A 24,378-nucleotide genomic window follows, 5' to 3' on the forward strand; every position below is an offset into this window, starting at 1 on the left:
TTTGGCAGAACGCGCACGTAGATTTCTACCAAACGACGTGCTAAGCATGCCGATGCTGCTCTTTTTAGCACCCGCGCACGCATTTGTGCGAAACGCGTTTTAAGCATGCACATGCATCTTTTGGTAGACGCGGATGAAGTTTTCTGCAAAACCACAAGATGTGCATGCAAATGGTGCTTTTTGCAGAACGCGCACGTGGATTTCTACCAAACGACGTGCTAAGCATGCCGATGCTGCTCTTTTTAGCACCCGCGCACGGATTTGTGCGAAAACGCGTTTTAAGCATGCACATGCATCTTTTGGTAGACGCGGATGAAGTTTTCTGCAAAACCACAAGATGTGCATGCAAATGGTGCTTTTTGCAGAACGCGCACGTGGATTTCTACCAAACAACGTGCTAAGCATGCCGATGCTGCTCTTTTTAGCACCCGCGCACGCATTTGTGCGAAAACGCGTTTTAAGCATGCACATGCATCTTTTGGTAGACGCGGATGAAGTTTTCTGCAAAACCACAAGATGTGCATGCAAATGGTGCTTTTTGCAGAACGCGCACGTGGATTTCTACCAAACGACGTGCTAAGCATGCCGATGCTGCTCTTTTTAGCACCCGCGCACGGATTTGTGCGAAAACGCGTTTTAAGCATGCACATGCATCTTTTGGTAGACGCGGATGAAGTTTTCTGCAAAACCACAAGATGTGCATGCAAATGGTGCTTTTGGCAGAACGCGCACGTGGATTTCTACCAAACGACGTGCTAAGCATGCCGATGCTGCTCTTTTTAGCACCCGCGCACGCATTTGTGCGAAAACGCGTTTTAAGCATGCACATGCATCTTTTGGTAGACGCGGATGAAGTTTTCTGCAAAACCACAAGATGTGCATGCAAATGGTGCTTTTTGCAGAACGCGCACGTGGATTTCTACCAAACGACGTGCTAAGCATGCCGATGCTGCTCTTTTTAGCACCCGCGCACGGATTTGTGCGAAAACGCGTTTTAAGCATGCACATGCATCTTTTGGTAGACGCGGATGAAGTTTGCTGCAAAACCACAAGATGTGCATGCAAATGGTGCTTTTGGCTGAACGCGCACGTGGATTTCTACCAAACGACGTGCTAAGCATGCCGATGCTGCTCTTTTTAGCACCCGCGCACGCATTTGTGCGAAAACGCGTTTTAAGCATGCACATGCATCTTTTGGTAGACGCGGATGAAGTTTTCTGCAAAACCACAAGATGTGCATGCAAATGGTGCTTTTTGCAGAACGCGCACGTGGATTTCTACCAAACGACGTGCTAAGCATGCCGATGCTGCTCTTTTTAGCACCCGCGCACGCATTTGTGCGAAAACGCGTTTTAATCATGCACATGCATCTTTTGGTAGACGCGGATGAAGTTTTCTGCAAAACCACAAGATGTGCATGCAAATGGTGCTTTTGGCAGAACGCGCACGTGGATTTCTACCAAACGACGTGCTAAGCATGCCGATGCTGCTCTTTTTAGCACCCGCGCACGCATTTGTGCGAAAACGCGTTTTAAGCATGCACATGCATCTTTTGGTAGACGCGGATGAAGTTTTCTGCAAAACCACAAGATGTGCATGCAAATGGTGCTTTTTGCAGAACGTGCACGTGGATTTCTACCAAACGACGTGCTAAGCATGCCGATGCTGCTCTTTTTAGCACCCGCGCACGCATTTGTGCGAAAACGCGTTTTAAGCATGCACATGCATCTTTTGGTAGACGCGGATGAAGGTTTCTGCAAAACCACAAGATGTGCATGCAAATGGTGCTTTTTGCAGAACGCGCACGTGGATTTCTACCAAACGACGTGCTAAGCATGCCGATGCTGCTCTTTTTAGCACCCGCGCACGCATTTGTGCGAAAACGCGTTTTAAGCATGCACATGCATCTTTTGGTAGACGCGGATGAAGTTTTCTGCAAAACCACAAGATGTGCATGCAAATGGTGCGTTTTGCAGAACGCGCACGTGGATTTCTACCAAACGATGTGCTAAGCTTGCCGATGCTGCTCTTTTTAGCACCCGCGCACGGATTTGTGCGAAAACGCGTTTTATGCATGCACATGCATCTTTTGGTAGACGCGGATGAAGTTTTCTGCAAAACCACAAGATGTGCATGCAAATGGTGCTTTTGGCAGAACGCGCACGTGGATTTCTACCAAACGACGTGCTAAGCATGCCGATGCTGCTCTTTTTAGCACCCGCGCACGCATTTGTGCGAAAACGCGTTTTAAGCATGCACATGCATCTTTTGGTAGACGCGGATGAAGTTTTCTGCAAAACCACAAGATGTGCATGCAAATGGTGCTTTTTGCAGAACGCGCACGTGGATTTCTACCAAACGACGTGCTAAGCATGCCGATGCTGCTCTTTTTAGCACCCGCGCACGGATTTGTGCGAAAACGCGTTTTAAGCATGCACATGCATCTTTTGGTAGACGCGGATGAAGTTTTCTGCAAAACCACAAGATGTGCATGCAAATGGTGCTTTTGGCAGAACGCGCACGTATATTTCTACCAAACGACGTGCTAAGCATGCCGATGCTGCTCTTTTTAGCACCCGCGCACGGATTTGTGCGAAAACGCGTTTTAAGCATGCACATGCATCTTTTGGTAGACGCGGATGAAGTTTTCTGCAAAACCACAAGATGTGCATGCAAATGGTGCTTTTTGCAGAACGCGCACGTGGATTTCTACCAAACGACGTGCTAAGCATGCCGATGCTGCTATTTTTAGCACCCGCGCACGCATTTGTGCGAAAACGCGTTTTAAGCATGCACATGCATCTTTTGGTAGACGCGGATGAAGTTTTCTGCAAAACCACAAGATGTGCATGCAAATGGTGCTTTTTGCAGAACGCGCACGTGGATTTCTACCAAACGACGTGCTAAGCATGCCGATGCTGCTCTTTTTAGCACCCGCGCACGGATTTGTGCGAAAACGCGTTTTAAGCATGCACATGCATCTTTTGGTAGACGCGGATGAAGTTTTCTGCAAAACCACAAGATGTGCATGCAAATGGTGCTTTTTGCAGAACGCGCACGTGGATTTCTACCAAACAACGTGCTAAGCATGCCGATGCTGCTCTTTTTAGCACCCGCGCACGCATTTGTGCGAGAACGCGTTTTAAGCATGCACATGCATCTTTTGGTAGACGCGGATGAAGTTTTCTGCAAAACCACAAGATGTGCATGCAAATGGTGCTTTTTGCAGAACGCGCACGTGGATTTCTACCAAACGACGTGCTAAGCATGCCGATGCTGCTCTTTTTAGCACCCGCGCACGGATTTGTGCGAAAACGCGTTTTAAGCATGCACATGCATCTTTTGGTAGACGCGGATGAAGTTTTCTGCAAAACCACAAGATGTGCATGCAAATGGTGCTTTTGGCAGAACGCGCACGTGGATTTCTACCAAACGACGTGCTAAGCATGCCGATGCTGCTCTTTTTAGCACCCGCGCACGCATTTGTGCGAAAACGCGTTTTAAGCATGCACATGCATCTTTTGGTAGACGCGGATGAAGTTTTCTGCAAAACCACAAGATGTGCATGCAAATGGTGCTTTTTGCAGAACGCGCTCGTGGATTTCTACCAAACGACGTGCTAAGCATGCCGATGCTGCTCTTTTTAGCACCCGCGCACGCGTTTGTGCGAAAACGCGTTTTAAGCATGCACATGCATCTTTTGGTAGACGCGGATGAAGTTTTCTGCAAAACCACAAGATGTGCATGCAAATGGTGCTTTTTGCAGAACGCGCACGTGGATTTCTACCAAACGACGTGCTAAGCATGCCGATGCTGCTCTTTTTAGCACCCGCGCACGGATTTGTGCGAAAACGCGTTTTAAGCATGCACATGCATCTTTTGGTAGACGCGGATGAAGTTTGCTGCAAAACCACAAGATGTGCATGCAAATGGTGCTTTTGGCTGAACGCGCACGTGGATTTCTACCAAACGACGTGCTAAGCATGCCGATGCTGCTCTTTTTAGCACCCGCGCACGCATTTGTGCGAAAACGCGTTTTAAGCATGCACATCCCTATCGGAAAATCTAGCATGGTGGGTACTGGAAATAATAATGGGTATAATGGAAATCATAAGGGGCATGATGGAAATCATGGTGAAAATAGTGGGCAATGCTGGAAGGCTGTGCCCACCATGGTGGGCAATGCTGGGAAGCAGCAAACAGTATGGTGGGTGTAGTGTAAAGGATGGTGGGTAACGTTCTACTATGCTGGGAGGCTGTGCCCACCATTGCAGGCATACTGGGAGGGAATGGGCAGTAGATGGGTATAGTGTGCAGGATGATGGGCTGCAGTGTGCTATGCTGGGAAATAGCTAGAGCCAGATAGTGGGTCGGAAACAACAATGGTGGGTGCACTTTAAGGAGTGGTGGCTGTGATGGGTGACAGTGTGTAGCAGCAAGCAACATACTGGGCATGAAAATTGACAGTACTTGTATCTGGGAAAAAGCAACAAATTTTTGGTACACCAAGTTTGACTGCTTTAAATGCAGATTTAAGAACATTTAACTGAAAAGCCTACAGCTAGCAATTTTATATGCTGGAATATGAAGCTCAATTTTCATTCAGTTGTGAATAAATCAGGAAGCCATACAATTGGAATATTAAACGTAATTATGTTATGAATAAAATTGTTTTGCATTATTTGATGGCTGAAAATGAAAACTGAACCACATAGTTAAAATTTTTTATGTAGAATGATGTTCTGGATTTTTGGCATTCAGCAGTATTATGCGGTACGTATGTTAACGTGTCCATGCATGCCTTTTGGTCTAACCCCCAACAAACACACTTCGACCCCACAACATTCTGACTTCATCGAATGGGGTCAGCACCAACTCGGGTATAGTCACAGCACGTAAGTAATGCTGTTCAATGTAGTGTAATGAACAGCTACAATTACAACACTGCTGCACACGAGGTGACCGAGCAGATGCTAAAGGTCTCCCAATTAATCACAAATCACCAGTAGTGTCCTGTATCAGGACTACTGTTACAAGAGGGTGTGTTACCTTGTGCTTATTAAAACGAAATTGTGCTGGAGTCAATGGTGCTGTCACTAAAGAATACCAACAACGCAAGTTTTGTTGTACCCATATTTTCAAATGCATTAATAGTCCAGGCTTTTCTGGTCAAGGCTCTTAAATACTACAAAGGTGACACGAACATTGAACATTCTTAAGCAGAATTTTTCAATATGCAATCGCAACCATGTCTGTTTCCTATGCTGTAAACAATGATAGGCAAATGCCATGGCAATTTACACCAGCATTTATGGGAAGCTGACTAGAGCGACCTTAGCCATAAGAAATAATATTGTTTATCAAGTCAATGTTTATGAGGTTCATGCTCGTTGAACTATTCAACTATTTCTGCAATAGTAACATTGATGTGCCTTCATGGTTTCCTGTCCAGCTTTGGTCATATACAAGTCAAGCCATGTACTCTCTAACAAAAAAGCTACATTTTCAAATGCGAAATGATGCTTTTACTACAGTGAACTGTACTTTGACAAGTGACGCGCAGTTCAGCATGTTGCCATGCAGAAGCACATCGTCTCTCGAAAAGTTAAGCGACCTGGAGCAAAGAATTTTACCCTGACTACGCTTAAGCACTTACATTTATAAGAATCTGCAAAACAGCATAATGCACATCTCTACGCAAGGAGGGATGCCAGTTTTACTATTGCATTCGCTGCCACATAGGCGGCACAGCTTCTAAGCACGAATTTCTTTTATATCACTGTATGCATGGAATAAAACACAAACTCCTAAAAAATATATGGAATACCACTTAAAATAATATGCTGACTATAGAAGTTGCGTGGTAAGAATCCAGCCCTAGCACTGTTTCAATGTAAAGTGTCACAAAATCCCATTTCTCACTACTATTCCTGGCGATCTAAACTTGGCAATTCCTATATGAACCACAAACAATGTGTTCGATTCGATCACTATAAATTATGGTCTTTTAATTTCCACCAAAATCTCACTTCAGGTTCTGTGCAGTTTGAAACTATTTATTACATCTTTTGTCAGAAAGTGCAATACGACAGGGACCAAGATTAGGAAGACGCATACACAGTGCTATTGCACTGTGTATGTCACTTCTTAATGTTCGTCCCTGTCATATCGCACTGCTCCGTGTCCATTATGAATACAAACCAACTAACCCGCCAACATGCCCTAGCAAATAAAACAGTGGACCTATTTTAGAACAGAAAGGTGCGTTTCAATATCGGTGACTTGAGGCCATGATCTTCCTGTCTATGCTACGTCATTGTTTTGGTAAATACATGTCTTTCAGTAAACACCAACTAGGCGAAGAATAAGTTCTTCAGAAAGTTTGATCTTGTCAGCATTGTTTATTCAACATTACATACACTCAAAATACATATAACAGGTAAAACATTATCTTTTCAGTTTAGGCAAACAAGGAATGTTCCAGGACTTGAACTGTTTTAGACCTTAATGCTACTATGCAATCATAAAACATACTGTAGAGAAACGAGCTCACTAATCATGTGCTTCGCAGTGGACCAACAGAATAACATGTAAGAGTACCTTAGGTGCATTGAAAGGTGCCGATGTTCATTCACAGAAAGTGCCAATATATTGTTACTGTTGAGAATTGACAAAATATCTTAATCAGAAAAGTAGACGTGTATGCTGAAATTAACAGCAGAATATAAATTGCTGCAACACTGCATCTGTAGATTTTGGATGCATTGTCAAGAGACACAAAAGAACCAGAGCAGATTTGTTTTCTCACAATGCACAATAAAGCAGCAAGTAGCACTTGCAAACCATTGGTCACATTGACAGGCCTGTTATGTTTCCCATGCGCTGAAATGCTTGCAAGCTGAACCTTTACAAGAACTGTAAATTCAGCTTACCATTTAGAGCTTAATACATTGACAAGCCGCTAGACACAACCTGTGGCACTTGCGACACGGATGAGCTAGCCCCAGCCCAGCATTTGCTATCAAACTGCCCTGCCCTCTCCTTACTGCAAAAGACCTTCCTTGCTGGGATACAGAGCTCAATTCTTACGCTAAGTGATTAGCCTTCCAAGAGGTACCCTTACCCACCAAAACGCCATATACGACAGCTTGATCCTATACCTGTTGATTGAAACAATTCACGTAACATGGGCACTTCATCACAAGTTCCATAGGGGTTGCCTTTCATTATTTATTAACATCTTTCTTTTTATCTCTTTCTCTCTCCCTCCCACAAAAAGTACACTGTGCAGATCACATAATGTGAGACTAAGAGAACTGGATTAGGCTGCCACACTGCAAAAAGTTCTTATGGAATTCCATTTTGTAAGCTCGTCAGTACCCACTGAAATAAAATACCATAAAATGAATGCCGAAAATTTTGAGCATGTTCATCATAATTAGCATGTAAACTGCATTGCAGCGGCATATAACAGGCTTGTCACATGAAAACTGCTACCCTATAGGGCAGCAGTTTAAGCCGACACAGGGGCACCAAGTAACAAATTCATCACAAATGAACTACTGTAGCCCACTAAGTCTAGGAGAACTAAGTAAAGGCCATATATTTAGATCATGTTCTCATGCTTCCCGACTTCAGCATGGATGTTTCACACTTGGAACTGGCACTATCCTCTATCGACAGAACCTATAGTAGCTAAATGTGATTGTTTGTTATTCATACACTTCTCAAACTTGCACTAACAGTACATGACATGCGACCGAGGAAGAGGCATTGATGGTGCTCATGGCACTGAAACATATTGAGGAGGCCAGCACTTCAGACTGTACTGAAAATCGTGCGAAAATGTCATATGCTAATAGCGCAAACTTGTTTGAGCTCCAACTTCATAAGCACAAATGAACTTCATATGCCAGCATTACAAGAGGCTGTAATGTAATGACTGCACTGAAAGACAAAATTTAGGAGCGCACATAGCACTAAACTGCGAGAGAAAAAAAAACTGTTGTTTCAGTTTCCTTGCAGGCTTCCTGAGAACACCAAGCATATGAAGCAAATTAAATTACATTATGGCATTTTACATGCCAAAACCACGATCTGATTATGAGGCACACTATAGTGGCGGACGCCTGAAATTTGGACCACCTTGGGTTCTTTAATGCGCACCTAAATCTAATAAGTACACGGGTGTTTTCGTACTTTACACCCATCGAAATGCAGCCACCATGGCCGGTATTCGATCCCGTGACCTCGTGCTTAGCTGCCCAACACCACAGCCACTAAGCAATCATGGCGGGTAGCAAATAAAGCAGAATAAAAGCATATATGACTATACTGCCAGGCACTTCATAATACCCCTTAGTGAATCACATGGAAATTACAGTACCAAGGAAACAACCATGCTTAAAAAGTTATCTGACAAAAATTTTTTAGCACTTCAAAAGAAAGTTTTATACAAGTTCAAAACAAAAATCATGGAATGAAGACAATGGGCAATGTTTGCTATTACAGTACTCCTACATACATGCCAGTTTTACATACATGGAAATTTACATACATGGAAATTTTACGTACATGGAAATAAAAACAGGCAGACAGCAACACAAGCTATTTACAATGCAAGCAAATGAAATGCAGATATGACAGCTTGAACAAAATTTAGGAAAACTACTTTTGTTAACATAGGTGAAATAAAGGTGCCTCCTATTTACAAAAGAATTTTTTTTTTTGTTCATCATCATCATCATCATCAGCCTAGTTACGCCCACTGCAGGGCAAAGGCCTCTCTCATACTTCTCCAACTACCCCGGTCATGTACTAATTGTGGCCATGTTGTCCCTGCAAACGTCTTAATGTCATCTGCCCACCTAACTTTCTGCCGCCCCCTGCTACGCTTCCCTTCCCTTGGAATCCAGTCCGTAGCTCTTAGTGACCATTGGTTATCTTCCCTCCTCATTACATGTCCGGCCCATGCCCATTTCTTTTTCTTGATTTCAACTAAGATGTCGTTTACCCGCGTTTGTTGCCTCACCCAATCTGCTCTTTTCTTATCCCTTAACGTTACACCCATCATTCTTCTTTCCATAGCTCGTTGCGTCGTCCTCAATTTCAGCAGAACCCTTTTCGTAAGCCTCCAGGTTTCTGCCCCATATGTGAGTACTGGTAACACACAGCTGTTGTACACTTTCCTTTTGAGGGATAGTGGCAACCTACTGTTCATGATTTGAGAATGCCTGCCAAACGCAACCCAACCCATTCTTATTCTTCTGGTTATTTCAGTCTCATGATCCGGATCCGTGGGCACTACCTGCCCTAAGTAGATGTATTCCCTTACCACTTCCAGTGTTTCGCTACCTATCGTAAACTGCTGTTCTCTTCCGAGACTGTTAAACAGTACTTTAGTTTTCTGCAGATTAATTTTCAGACCCACCCTTCTGCTTTGCCTCTCCAGGTCAGTGAGCATGCATTGCAATTGGTCTCCTGAGTTATTAAGCAAGGCAATATCATCAGCGAATCGCAAGTTGCTAAGGTATTCTCCATCAACTTTTATCCCCAATTCTTCCCACTCCAGGCCTCTGAATACCTCCTGTAAACATGCTGTGAATAGCATTGGAGATATCGTATCTCCCTGTCTGACGCCTTTCTTTATAGGGATTTTGTTGCTTTCTTTGTGGAGGACTACGGTGGCTGTGGAGCCGCTATAGATATTTTCCAGTATTTTTACATATGGCTCATCTACACCCTGATTCCGTAATGCCTCCATGACTGCTGAGTTTTCGACTGAATCAAACGCTTTCTCGTAATCAATGAAAGCTATATATAAGGGTTGGTTATTGCGCATAATCAAATTGTCATAACTATCAGCACATTGTTTATGCCCACCGCAGAACGAAGGCGTCTCCAAGTGATCTCCAATTACCCGTATTGCACTAGCTTACTTCAACTGGCAGCTGCCAATTTCCTCATTTCACCACCCCACCTTATTTTCTGCCATTTTCGACTGCCCTTCACTTCCCTTGGCACCCACATTCTTTAACTCCTATGGTCGATTACATGGCCTGCCAAGCTACATTTCTTTCTCTTAATGTCTTTTGGAATATCGGCTATGCCCGTTTATTCTCCGACCCAGACCGCTCTCTTCCCGTTTACAGTTACACCCAATATAATATGTTTGATCACATAAACAATATCCAAGTGTCACTTATCACCAGCAATACAATATCTTGATGAAAATTTTTTTTTATGCTTTCACATTATGTAGAATACAACAAACATTTACAGAGAATCCCTAATTAGCATTCCCACCTTCATTATCCTTCTCTCTGTTGCTATATTTGTAAATTAGGTCATTGGTCAGTTGCCTCTATGTTGCCCTCTCAGCAACCCAGTCTTCCTTTAGGGCCCTAATGCTTAAAGGTTTGTGCATACTGTATTGCCACCTCTTAGGCAGACCACAGTCCTTCTTGCCACTAAAGCTAGTTGTCGATATCTCTTTGCCAATATAAGAGCTGTCATGTTGATATTTAGGTGCAAAAAGGGCAAAGAGAACAAAGTAAGCACGGATACCAATGTCCATGTGTTTGCTGTTCTATGTCCATTTTACACTGAAGTTTCAATGTGAATCAAGATCAGCTAGCCCAGCTTTCAGTTCTCAAGCAGCAGCTACCATTTTTCAATACCTGGCCAAACCGTCAAAGCCGATGGTTGACATCATCGACATCTTTGCTAGAATGTCAGTGAATTTCTCAATTGTAATTAATCTAAATCCATGAACCATCACGTCCATTTCTTCACATTTCTTCGAAATTCTGGTCTTGTTATTCAGGATTGTTCAGTCCTGTACAGCAGTGCAGATTTTACGTGTTATTCTTTATACTTGTCTCACTTTGTTGCAGAGAAATCTTTGAATTTCCTAGATGTTTTCATTCTGCCTGCACCATGCTGGCTACTTTAACCACGCTGCTTTTTCCAACACAACATTTTAAAGCTACTTGAGATGAGGCCTAGACTGGGCTTTCAATATCTCAAACGTGTCATAGCCACATTTTCTGGTACAAGAAATGCTGAAGCTGCAATGGCATGAAGTAAAATCATATGTTATCACTCTGTGTGCACTGTTCAGTACAATGTTCTACCAGCTCAGAGGCACTATCCAACCACTTGCATTAGCATTCTTGTCACCTACCTTCTAAAGTATGCTGCATTTACGAGACCCAAAATGAATTAGAATTGCTTTTTTTATTCGCACATTTAGTGAAGCATTGCCAAATATTAATTACCCACAAAGAACGTTGCCCGAAACACAGTACACTTTTCCGAGTGCCCTCAGTGCTTCATTTGTTTTCCTCTTTAGCGCCTCTATATTCTAAAGAGGCTTTCTCTTAACCCTTTTTGTGCCAAGGACAAGTTTCACTTTCATTTGTCACAAACAAACGAAAAGTGCAATTAATTTGGTATGAACGCAGCACCTCTAGATTGTGCCAGGTTCACAAGAACTATAACATTATTTTTGGGGGGACATTTGTTGGCGGGAACAAGCAGAAATCTGGTTCCCCTGGATTTCTAATATGGCAGCACAGAGTTGCAAGATACAATGAAGACCTGCACATTTTCAATTGCTGGAATTGTGTTTTTGATGTTTGTTCCATTCAACTAAACAATTAGACCAGGTAAGCTCTAGCATGTCATGTTCGGAGCTTTATCCAAGTAGTGCTGATCATAGCGAGTAATAATGTGAACCTTTGCCAACCTCCCTTGCAAGGATACGGCTCAAAAGAAACACACTGTAGCAAGTGCCTCAGCAATTGCCATTCTTCAATGCCAGTTACCACATGGAGAACAAGAAAAGCACCCTTTGGCTTCCATGCCAAAAAATAAGATGTTTCATATAGCTTTTCTGTGGCCATGCATTGATATACTCAAAAACAGGAAAAAAAAATTGACAGTAATTGGCAACAGAAAATAGGAAACGCACTGCTATTTCAAAAATGAAAGCTGTTAACAATGAATGAGTCATTAAAAATATCAAACATTTGCTGCTTTGCAGAAAAGGAAAAATGACATACAAAAAGCTACGCACTTGCTTTAGCCTAGGAAATTAGTTGCAGGGGGCAAGATCTGAGGAGCAGGGACGTTGTACGGTTGTCATCCCACATTTTGTCAAAAAGTGCCACATGCTGAGTGCTGTGTTGGCAAAGGTACTGCTGTGGTGCACAAGCCCACTGCACATTCACAGAGTAAGGCATTTACTCCTAACCACATCACATAACTACTTGTAAATACTGTAAATATGCTGGTCGACTACCTGAACTTGTGGTGCAAATTTAAAATTAACAAGCCCTTTTATGTCAAACAATTTCTCAATACAGAAATGAACTAAACGCACAGATGTTATGTCCACCACAGCAAAACTGATGCAGTCAATGGAGGCTTATAAGAAAGCAATGCAGTGAGCAGACATAACTTTGCACAAGGTCACTGCTTGCCTATGGAGATGACAGCGCAGCATGTGTACCTAGTGACGTGCATCGGTGTTAACGTCCCTCTCCCACCTGAGTGAAAAATTCTCGTTCCTCTCTCTTAATGCATTCATAACCAAATTCAATCTCTTTCAATTTTGTTTGGCAAGTCACAAATGAATGTTTTTCCTTCATTTGTGAAATTGATATACATACAGGTGTCAGCCACCTCCTCTGGAAGCAATAAATCTAAATTTCTGTCCGGTGACAAGAAGCATTCCTTAATGTGAGGAGGCACTGCAGTTGCATCTGCAATAATTAGTGGCCTGCAGAAGAGAGCACAAATGTCTGCCTCTTTTACAAAGAATATCTTTTCGATGCATTTGTAGCAGCCAGTGTTTGTTCTGATGAATCTTGTGTCAGATTTTGTTGCTCTTTGGTAGGCAGTGCTGTGAAATACTTGTTTCTTCATAATGAAACGCTCATACTCCACTGCCCTTGTTATGGATATCCCACAAGAATGGTGAAGTTTGTCCTGTTCATTAGCACTGAGAGCTGTAACTTTTCCCTTTCCCAGCAAAGTCAAATTGCAAACATGTAATGCCTTTTTTATGGGTGGGTACCCAATGAACTCATTGCAAAGCTCTCTTTCTTGAATAGATAACAGGGGACTTTCTATCAGCTGATTCAGCTTTTGTGCCATGATGACTCGTTCAGTTATCTGCCGTGGTAGCCCGTTTGCAGCTGACACGAGGCGCACAATGCTTCCATTCCCCCCCTCAAATACAAACGCTGAATGTGCCCAAAGTGGTCCAAGTGAGCGAGCACAGTTTGCCAAGTGTTGTAGGGCATGGACATTGAACGTCATGAATGCTGTGCCGTATAATGTCTTGCAGCGGCAAACGAAATTGCTCAGGAGGGCCTCTGAAAAAGAAAGCATTGCCTTAAGTTGTTGCAAGTGTTTGACAGCATTTCAAAAGAGCATTAACACACTCCAATAATTATTTGTCTAATCTAAGTTCTGTTAACATTAAACAGAATTTGCAATTAACTTATGGGTTTTCACATCCACCAGCTGTGCTGTAGGCTATGAGGAATGCCAAATGTAGGGCTCTCCAGATTAATCGTGACCATCTAGGGTTCTTTATTAAAGTGAAGTTTCCTTTGCCTCTTCCTTCGACTTTCCCACTGCTCTCTGGCACACCGTGTCGGGGGGTGGCTCAGAGCGTGTGTATGCATGGAAGTAGCGTGGCAAGAAGAAAAGAGATGTGAGAAACTTCTAGACTACATCGTGTCAAATGTGCACAATGTCCTCTGAAGCTCCCTGGGCGTTGCCAATTTGCCTCTTGACAGCTGTAATTATCCATGACCTCCCGTGCGCTTACTTTTCTACTAAAGTGCAAGTCTGCAGAGGGAAGCTAGATAGAATGGATGAGAGGAGGAGAGGAGGCAGAGAATGGGTAGAACTGACGCAGTCGCGAAATGAGTGAATAACAGCATTGCCACCCTTCGCTCACAGTTCTCATACAAATACAAGGGGGGTGATATAGGGAAAAGGTGACATGAGAAGGCAAGGAAACGCTACTACTATAGACCATCTTTTTATGGGCGCTGCCATACTGCGTATGCAGTGGCACCATCTATGGACAGTCGGCATGTTGGCTTGGGCGAGCACTCTGTGTTGTATGCTAAGCGTACAATCGCCGGCAGTTTCTGGTTGTTCTCGTACTCGCGCTATCTGCTTTGCATGACCTGGCATCTGCTACATGGGAAACAGTTCTGTGAGACGTACTGAAGCAATTGAAGTCAGCGTGGCCGGAGTTTCTGCAGTGCTGAGGCGGACGTAGCACTAAGCATGATGTGTGCGCGTGTTTGAGCCTAATGTCAGCATCGGTGATGAGTTTTGAATTTCTAGAAATTTGTTTCATTAAAGTGACCTTACTGCGGCATTCTCACTGTAATTTTAAGCTATGGTTTAGCAGCAATGCATAGTTTCGAAGCATATGACTACCCCAAAAGCGTGGGTTCTCTACTGTTACAGAATAAGTTGTGCTGTTTAATTTGACAGGTGTTCAAACTTATTTGCAGATAGATTTCACGGCTATATACCTCTTTTGTTGGACGAGGCTTCTGCCCACGAATAAACTAGTTCTGGTTAATAATAACAGCATACTGTACAATGTGAATTACACTTTTCAAGTGGTTAAGTGATCATCTGCAGACTGCGTGATTTTCTGAAGCAGTGGTAGATGCTGGGTTATAGATCGCTTTGTTCTATATAACACACGGTCCAAGCATGCGGCATGACCATGCGAGGTTTTATTGTAGCGTTAGAACATTTTCCCTTTTTTTTTTCCAGCAAAAGAAGAGAATAAGAGCTGATTTTTTTTTTTTTTTTCGTCTCATCCTAGCAACCACCTGTCATATAGAAATTCTGTTTTAAGAAATAGTTGCCAGATTCATTTTATTCGATCCGCTTTGGATATTACTGTTTTACAGAGCAAAAACACAATGCCAAACCACAAAGCTTATATGGTCTACGAAGTTTTACGAACTGCAGTGATTGCTGTATTGAGAAAAACCATCAGCCTCAGACAGCAGGCTAGCATAGACACTTCACAGTGATTTCAAGTCTACTAGACTTGAAATCATCCTTCTCATCCGACATCCTTCTTGTGGATTTGAAGTCTACTAAACTTGAAATCCAAGAGAAGGATGCCGGTGACTGACGCAAATATTTCATAACCATTGGCGCTTAGACGGGTCGGAGATGCATTGGGTCAGCCGTACACAAGCATGCACTGTTACGTTTTAATTCCCACACCAAGCTATGAGACAGTGAGATGATTTCTCTTTGTCGAATGCATATGGATATAATCAAAATAGTTCACAGCACGTACACACACCGTGGCTGATGATGCACGTCGCTTGTTTGTGCACTCAAGAGAAGTTTCCGCATATTGTAGTTACTGCTGTGCCGAATGGCTACAAAGTGGTTCCTCGACGACCTTGTATGCACTGACATCACATACATTTCACAGAGAACAAGCTAAAACATCTCCAAATGGTTTTGCAGAACGCAATAGCAACACGTACAAGCTGCGCCGCGCCGACTCGCACAAGCCAGAGGAGGAAAGGCTCATTGCGCAAACTTTCCTCCTCACCTGATTAAATGGTCCTTAGACATGACAGCGGTTGCAAGGAAACTAGATAAACTTAAGTTCAAGGCATGGTAGGGTGTGCTTCTGCTATATCTGAAAAATAAAATAATCCAAATATGTCTAGCGGACAACTTACGCACGGCGTGCAGAAGCAGAGCCGCATTAACTAAAGCACACCGGAGGGTCTTGGTGACACGACAGAAGCAGCCACACGTCAGATCAACACTTCTGTGCTCGCCGTGGTAGCTTTGCGGCTATGGCATTGCTCGAGGTCATGGATCTGATCCCGACCGCAGCAGCTGCGCTTTGACGGGGGCGAAAGAAAAAAACGCTTGCCCACTTAGATTTAGGGCCACGTTAAAGAACACCACGGTGTCAAAATTAATCCAGAGTCCGCCACTACAGCCTGCCTCAAAATCTGATTGTGGTTTTGGCACGTACAGCCCTGTAATCCTGAAGTTTAATGCTTCTGCCACGATACGATGTGCCATGTGTGTTATGTGTACTACGTAGACAAACAGCAGTGGAGTACGCAAGGTATTGTTTAACATCAACTCCAGACTCTCGTGTTGGACTAAAGGTTGAAGTAATTAAGCATTCACCGTAAAGCACCACTAATTATTGTCGATCAAAGGAACCAGCACAGAAAGCTTCGCTTACATTGATTCTCACAATACATGGGATCTGCACATCATGCACATGTGCCTAAGCACATAAACACACTATGAAACAGCAGTGCTTCAGAATTCAATGCAGTATTACTAATAACATGGTCAAATGAGAATTACCTGCTCTGTCAATGTCACGGGCGCCCAATTCTTCCTGAAGAAGGATGTGGATGCCTTCCGAGAGCCGAGACAGGTGCTTCCAATACTCAGGATGCAGAATACCATCAAGGCAAGGGAGTGCATAAAACAATATCCATTGCCTCCACTCAGATGCCTTCCAGTGGCCACGATCTTTAAGCGGGCGCGGCAGCCTGGTCACGCAGTGTGGGGGCTTTATGGCAAGCAGCCGTGACTCTATCCTCGCAGCAACTGAAGGCGCACCTGCAAACAGCAATAATGTAGAGTTAGTCACCTATAACAAAAAAATAATTACCAAAAACACGTCTCAACAAAACCAAGGAAGTACATTGTGATCTTCATGCTTGCAGCTACATTTCCAGATGTGACTCTAAACATCAAGCTTACCTCGAAGATGAATTATGACCCCCTTTTTTAATATTGCATGTGCATTTGTTACTATAATGCACGGCTGAACTTGAATTCACCTCATGTGAATGCATGTCATACGCTATGCAGCCACGAAGTGTGCTCAAGTAAAAAGCAATCGTGTCACAGTTACAGTTGACAGCACCTCAAGTCATGGCATTTACATGACTATGACAATGGTTCATTGCATTGCATTTCAAACACATCTCACACATGTAAATGGTGGTAGAAATGCGGTTCTGGCACAGAAAAACTAAGTGGGAAAGCTAGCAGAAATCCAACTAGCCCAACGTCGAATTCTGTTGTAAATGGTGGTGATAATGCACAAGGAATTGAACGCAGCAGCGACAATGCTCTGCATTGTGAATGGTAGCTGTGACGTTGAAGACAATTTACTCAACTAAGTTCCATTCAAAAGAAGGGTGGCGGACTTGGCTAGTTGGCATTCAAATAATTTTGTTGCAAGAACATATGGTGCAATACCAAAAAATATATATATAACACGACAAAGAGACGGACTAAAGACCTAACAGGTTTTGGAATGAACACTGAAATGCTCTTGTGATAATCAACATCAACAAGGGCATGCAAAACAAGGAAACGCATCACACCATGTGCACAAATAGTTTTTTCCTTTGTTAAGTGCAGAGAACAAAATAAATATGGCACTGCCAAACATGTCTCTCTTGTTTTTATTTAATTTTTTTATGCCTGATAAGGAGCATTTGTACAAATAAAACGACACGTGACTTGCAAATAGCTCTTTGCTATTACATGTACCAGTGAATTTTGCCAATTTAAATATGCTGATATCCAAAGAGGTGATCACATGTGTTAAATCGTTTGTGACAGTTACCAGGTACATACTGTACTTTGGGCTGCTAGATAGCCAAAACCCCAATTTCTGTGTGGTTTTATTCTTAAACTAAGACATTCTGCGGATTTCTACTCCCTGCCTCCTTCCAAATTTCACAGAAATATGAAACCTGAAATTAAAAGGCCCTGCCTGTAATCAATAAGCAACTAGCTTTATTTACTTTGCTTCAAAAGAGTGCCTATTAGGTTTCAATTGAGCGATGAAGTGCATGAACAGTACTTCCTTATGATTACATACAGGAGGATGTGCTAGTGTCCGTGACTAACTGGGACCTCAAGTTGTGTTCATAAGAAGCAGCTACTGTTGTTGTAGCCAGCTTTTTGTTTTGTATACTGGACACACAATGCATTTTTGATGACTGCTATTCTGCTGTCCTCAATGTAGGCAGTCATGCTACACTCCAAGCTATGCACCAGAATATCCAAATGACACGTGAATGATCAAACAACACTGAAATAAACAGCATACAACTTCAAGTTGCTACATTACCAACATAGAAGCGCTGGTTGCTGTTCGTAGAAGTCAGGATCGCCTCAGTCAGTTGTTTACTGACACCTTGAAGTACACAGTGCATGTACTCAACACTTTGACCGTTCACGAGATCCAAACCTATAAAGAAAGTATGCATTGTGCAAGTCAAGCCAGTTCCTAGCATTGTTAGATCAAAGTAGCATACTGTGCAAAAAACATGCAAATAAAATCTCAGAATATGAGCTGCAGGTATTGCATTCATCCAACTAACCAAGTGCTAGCAGAAATACAAGCACCTACTTGTTAAAATGGTGAAAGTTGGCCAGGTTGGGTTCGATTCAATGTGAAGCAGCAGCAACTTATGAAAACATTGAAATTTGAGTAAGGTTTTTCCAATTCACTGTGAATTGATACCACAAGTGATAATAGTCAAAAAGGGAAGTGCTGTTTTCTCCTTCTGTCTGTTGTCATTTTTAGCAGCAAAACTTTTCATTTCGCTTTAAAATTTAACAGTCAACAATATTCTGAAGTTAAGAGCACTGCATAGCGCTCATGCCACTGAGGTGCTGTCTAGCTCAACTGAAATTTTATTTTTCCAGTATACACTAGAAACAAACACTTGACTAAAAGCAGCCACAAACAGCTTGACTGGTCCACAAGGCACTGTTCATAACAGCGCAAGGACACTTCGTACTCCTTGAAGGGCACATAATCAAGAATACTAACAAAATAATGCAACTGAAGACATACCAAATAATGGCAAAAAGAAATGTAAAAAGAAAAATGTCAACACTGTCATAGGTCACACCAGTGACAGGATAACTAACACGCATTTAAAAGGGTCTGAACTAGAGCTTGTGTGTATGGCTTCATTACAGGGAAACAGCACCAAAAAATGGACAGCACTTGTCCTGTACGTCTTTCTTGTCTTGTTTCTTTGCACTTTTTCCCCGTAATGCAATATTCACATGACATAACAACACAACAATTGCTTACTAAGAATAAGAGAAACGCATTAGACCTTTTTCACCTTGCATACAACCCACAAGAACATGTGACTGCACCAGAGGACACACTTTTTATAAAAGTAAACAAACCGACACAAACACCTAATGCAAACATTTGTTACACAATTTCATTTTGCCAAAATTAGGAGCCAATGAGAATTATGCATGTGCCAATGATAGCTCATGTTTAGCTAAATATAGTGCCAACAACATATCCTACTTCTGCTAACTTGTACTTCCTCAGCCTAAGCATACATACCATAAAATTACAAGCAAGCACCGCTATCCATGCAAGTGGCCACCTCCACTTTTCCTGCGACTTAACTTGGTACCAACTACCAAGAAATGCCTCCTTCCCCTGTTCACTACTTCACGAGGTTCAGGTCCTCCTTTATTAAATGTGATCTTTTTGTGAAATTAAAGAAAACTGTAATTTAATGAGGATGACAAAATGTATTGTTTATCGGCATGTCTGCTGCTGCCTGAAGTGGCACCAGCTTAGCCACTTTTTGCATAACTTTGCATGGCCTTTTACAGTCATTAGTTATGTCAGAGGCATCAGTTGCAAGGTGTCCCGGATCCCGATGTAGATTTGGTGTGCAGTGCTTTGGTAGGTGGTCTGTACTTGACAGCCGGGCAGCATGCACTTCTATACAGTAAGGAAAATTTTTTAATGTTGAGGCTGTGGAGCGGCATCGGCGAACCAGGTGAATTGTGAGCTGCTGCTGGTGCTGTACAGTCAGAGGATTGCACACCCCTACAGCCCGAGTACAAAGAACCCAGTTTTTTTATCCAACTCAAACATTCCAGTCATTTGATGGGTTTGGGAACAATGGCGCAGAATAAGAAAAGTAAATTCATGTTAACCAAAGCTCTTTAGTAAAGGAAGTACTGACAAAGAAAGACATACACCAATCAAGTAAAGCTTCTTGTCTTAAGCCGTAAAGCCCTGCTTTAAAGAAAAAGCTTCCGTATGGAAGGCGCAATGTATTGTTTTTTCTTTTTCAAGTTTTACTTGGTCGGTGTATGTCTGTCATGTTTCATCCCGACAAGCCGGGCTTTTGCCAAACTCTCGATTGCAAAGGAAAGGCTGTGCTGTCTTTCTTTTTTTTTTTCTTTTCATCAGAGGTGTTCCACCGCTTCTTTAAGTTTGGTCGGTGACCAAGCGAATTGAGGGCTATGGTGCAATTTATTATGAATGAGCACAGTAAGTACAATTACACACTTGTGGTAAAACAGATAAGACAAAATTTTACGGTGAGATTCACTAGGACACTGCAGCCACAAAGCATGCCCATAATGGTAGCTCTTGGCAAGCTGAATGGCAACTATGGTAAGAAGCATTTTGCATATGTTGCGTGACAAATTTACCCCTCGACATCAATAATCAGGGAAGCGAGAGCAAAAATATTCTTCAATTGAAGTGGGGCAGAGCAGAAGCACTGCACTCTCCCAAATACCCACTGAACTGCACAGCAAAATCCCCAATGGCTTTGCTCTCAGCATTCACCTTAATGTTGCCTTGAACTTAAGTGTGTGAGAGCGCCAAGGATTGCTGTCATCATGGTGCTGACAGGGCCCTGGTAAATGTGCTCTGAATGTGGTGAAATCAGTCTATCGGCTAAAACATAAAAGTAGCCACTGCAATCTACTCGCACATCTAGTTTGATGGACAGCTCTTTTGACACCATGTCAAGAATGTCATATGCAATACCATGTTCCTTAGACAACACAAACGAATAGCAAAATTAAGGCTGGGCATTTTTGTTTGCGACAAATCCAGATCTCAGTGCTTGACTGCAATTGATTCTTGCAGCCTATGCACAGGAGGCAATCACAATCAAGAAATTAGATGCCGAGTAGACTCAATTGCAATAAGAAATGCTCCGTGCAGCACCGTACCAGTTAAGCAATCAGTTAACAATGATAAGCAAATTGACAGGACAACAATTAGCTTTTGCTACCTTTCAAGTTCATCAATGCTGATGGTCCTTTCACACCATTGATGACATCTTTGTAATCAAGTGCCATCTTCATATCTCTCCTGACGAGGTCCGAAGTCCGTGCCTCAACTGGCTCATCTGTGACGTATCTCATGCTCCCTAAAGAAAATAAGAAATTAAAAAATGTGAAAATTGTATAAAACACCGCAAAGAGTGCATCTCTTCCAACTCCTTTTTGCACATAGTTGGTTCTAGAGAAGAGTGCAAAAAAGTGGCATATACTACTCACCTTCCACATGCTCGCCCCTTATAAGGCACCAGGGGCATCCGAAGTAGCCGTTGAAAGGCACCATGTTTAGCACAGCTGCCCTTGCAGGCGCATCCACAGAACAACACAGCACGAAAGGCCTAGACGTATGGACCCTGTTCTGGTAAGTCCATGTCACTGGTTTCGTGCTGTTCACTTCTTGCACAAACTTGTCAAGGAAGAGTTGCATGTTTGGATGCGACTTACCAAACCAAAGTCCTGCAAGTACCGGGTGCTTGAACCGCAAGTGTGGTGGCAGTTCATTAACAATGAACTGAATAGGCCACACAGATGTTTTTGACGACTTGAAGACTGGGCTGCCATCGGTGTTTATGGTCAGCGTCAAGTCATCATCCGCAAGGCTTCTTGCCTTCTTCAGTTTAGCATAGCACCGAGCATTTGTTATATCACTTATTTTCGATGCCGGCAGTCGTGCTTTTACCAAACTCGACTCTAACTCAGATTTAGTTTTTTCTATCAAAAAGCTGAGCTGTTTGTGGAAGTCAAGGATGATAAAAAATGAGCCTTGCTCTTTCAGGGCCTGAAGTCTTTCAGTATGCTCGCAAATTTGGCACTGTGCCATTTTACCTTGTGGCGTCATTACTGCGCTGCATGTTTCGCATACATAATAGTACCGAAGCACTTCTTCTGCTTCATTGCTCCAAAGCTTGCGAAACATGTATTCGCTGCGCGGCAATACACTGGCACCAAAGAGAAAGTTAATAAGCTTTGAAAGATCACCTAGTGCCGTCCAAGTGAGACCGTGGGCAATAGCGTACGCCATAACTGCTGCGATTGCGCCAGCTTTCGTGACTTGTGAGCCTGGCAGGGTTTCCACGCTAAAACCAGAAAACTGGCGATTGTCTCCGCTCTCAGATTGTGCCTCCTCAAAGCCGTCGCTCTCCTCACTACTATCTTCAGAGCTCCCTTGCTCGTCGTCACTTCGTGTGTGCGTGCTACTGGACGCAGAACTGCACGGAACTGTACCCGCACTGCCATTGGCACCGTCGTTATCGTCGTCGTCGCTGTGTGCGAAACACGATGCGCTGGTTTCTGCCGAAGCCGGAGAGTCGTCTCCGTTGCAGCGACTTGTGCTCGCGACATTTGACGCTGCTGCGGCGTGGTCCTTCAGTCGCTTGTAAAGACTTGACACAGGCACCTGGAAGAACTTGTCACGATCCAGGTACTCCTTGCGCCGCTTCAAGGGGCGGGATGCCGACATATTTCCGCGCTGCTGCACCGACTGGGCCGACTGAGCGAGCGTAAATAGGCGTACGATTATTGACGACGATTAGCCTTGTGCGGTTAGCCGGGTCAATTGGCCGGGTTAGCCACATTAAACGTAGTGGATTGATGAATGGATGAATGTGCGTATGGATGTATATTATGAACATCTTCATCAATAAGAGGTGGGGGGGTTGGCGCTCGTTATATAGAATCACATCAGTGCTTATTACCGTCACTGAAGGCCTGCGGTTCTGGCCAACAAACCACCGAACACGATAAGCATCTATTAATACAAAATTAATTACGTTCCTTGTTTTTGCGCCACCGCTATTCCAGAGGTACACTGTATTCTCAAACGATCGTCAACTCAAAATTCTTCCTCTACTTTTTTTCTAGTTGAATACAGCGCCATCCCTTGAGTAAAGAATACGCTACAATTCCAAAGATATTGCGCATAAAGGCAATCAAACAGAGTAATTATTTCTGTCGAGGGGCGGCGCTGCCATCCCCTTTTTTTGGGGGGGATTGAAGCGGTATGTTTAGTGGAGGAATGGCAATACGCGACATTAATAGCGGTGGTCACGGTTGATTGTATTAACATTATTCTATGGTATTAATAGGTATCTGCCACGTCCTGTGTCTGCTTAGTGCTCCTTTTGATAAGCTTGAAAATGTGTCAGCCTGCTCAATTTTCAACCCTTCATTAATTCTTTTGTAGGCTGTAGTTTGCCACGAAACGCAAGAACTGAGCACCAAGGTCAACAAACACAAAAACGATGTATTTAATTTATTCAGCTAAGCTAGCAGCAAAAATCAAAGCACGTCGTTAAGGTTCTGTCCTCTTTTTTTTTTTTTTTGTGACTGGGATGTTTTTATTGTTCTACAGGCGCGTACATAGATTTTCATGTAGGTAGGCTGGCGTGTGGATTTAAAGGATTGTTCATGTGATGAAATTATCTATATATATATGTAGCTTATACTGCTACGTGTCGACATCGTGTGTGTGCGCGCGTACACCTTCGTTTAAACTGGGGAATGTACATCTGACACTTTTAAGAAGCTTGCACCATTTGGTGATTTTATTTTGTCCCCTAACGATAATCGTCATCTGCCCCGCTTGCGCTTCTTTTCTTGTACACTCTGCGCTTGCTACTTTCCTGTCGAGAATCTCACACTGCATGAAAACGCGCATGTCCTTCGTGACCCGGAAGAAAGGCAATGCGGGCAGTATAGATCGATGTCGATTGGCGTTGTGGGACACGATAATTAAGCCTTGCAAGGGTGCAAACTTTTGGATAGCTTGCTTTGTGTTTAAATTGGTTAATGTGTCGAACGGCCACAGCTTGGTGAAGGCTCACTGCGTGACATTGCGCGATAGATTTACCAATTGTATATGTTGTTTTCAACCGCTCTTGAACTTGAATGTGTGTTCACTGGGACTCTCTCAGCCCGCGGCGCTATAACAAGGCATTTTCACCTGTGCTCAAAAGGAATGGCCGAAACTAACTCGAGCGATGGCAGCAAAAAATTACAAAGGAATCGAAATATGTATGTGAAGCGGAAAGCAAAAAGTATAGCACGCACCGCTCTCATCTCCCGCTTACATCGAACAAATTCTTGGACGATACACCGAAATCGACACATATAAGAACCCGATACAGAGTCTCAAATCAAAATGGTTTTAGCAGCGAAACAAAACGCAAAAGAAGAAAA

At 43.1% G+C, this 24,378-nt stretch overlaps 1 protein-coding gene across 1 annotated transcript; it reads right to left on the reverse strand.

Moving 5' to 3' along the window:
- Positions 1 to 6,381: 6,381 nt before the first annotated feature.
- On the reverse strand, positions 6,382 to 24,329 carry LOC126531125 (uncharacterized). The gene is made up of 5 exons (XM_050178541.3): positions 21,421 to 24,329; positions 21,153 to 21,290; positions 18,200 to 18,319; positions 16,408 to 16,668; positions 6,382 to 13,382 (listed from the first exon to the last, which is right to left on the reverse strand). Exons 1-5 carry the CDS (start codon positions 22,658 to 22,660, stop codon positions 12,601 to 12,603), a joined length of 2,541 nt encoding a protein of 846 aa, XP_050034498.1. The 5' UTR covers positions 22,661 to 24,329; the 3' UTR covers positions 6,382 to 12,600.
- Positions 24,330 to 24,378: the final 49 nt, after the last annotated feature.

This window comes from Dermacentor andersoni, unplaced genomic scaffold (genome assembly GCF_023375885.2).
Source record: "Dermacentor andersoni unplaced genomic scaffold, qqDerAnde1_hic_scaffold ctg00000467.1, whole genome shotgun sequence".
In the NCBI taxonomy this organism is placed as follows: domain Eukaryota; kingdom Metazoa; phylum Arthropoda; class Arachnida; order Ixodida; family Ixodidae; genus Dermacentor; species Dermacentor andersoni.

Coding starts and splice junctions, on each gene's coding strand:
- LOC126531125 (XM_050178541.3), bottom strand. CDS start 22,660: ATGTCGGCATCCCGCCCCTTGAAGCGGCGCAAGGAGTACCTGGATCGT. Junction 21,291..21,420: donor AAGGGGCGAGCATGTGGAAG/GTGAGTAGTATA, acceptor TATTTTCTTTAG/GGAGCATGAGATACGTCACA. Junction 18,320..21,152: donor AGCATTGATGAACTTGAAAG/GTAGCAAAAGCT, acceptor CTTTCTTTATAG/GTTTGGATCTCGTGAACGGT.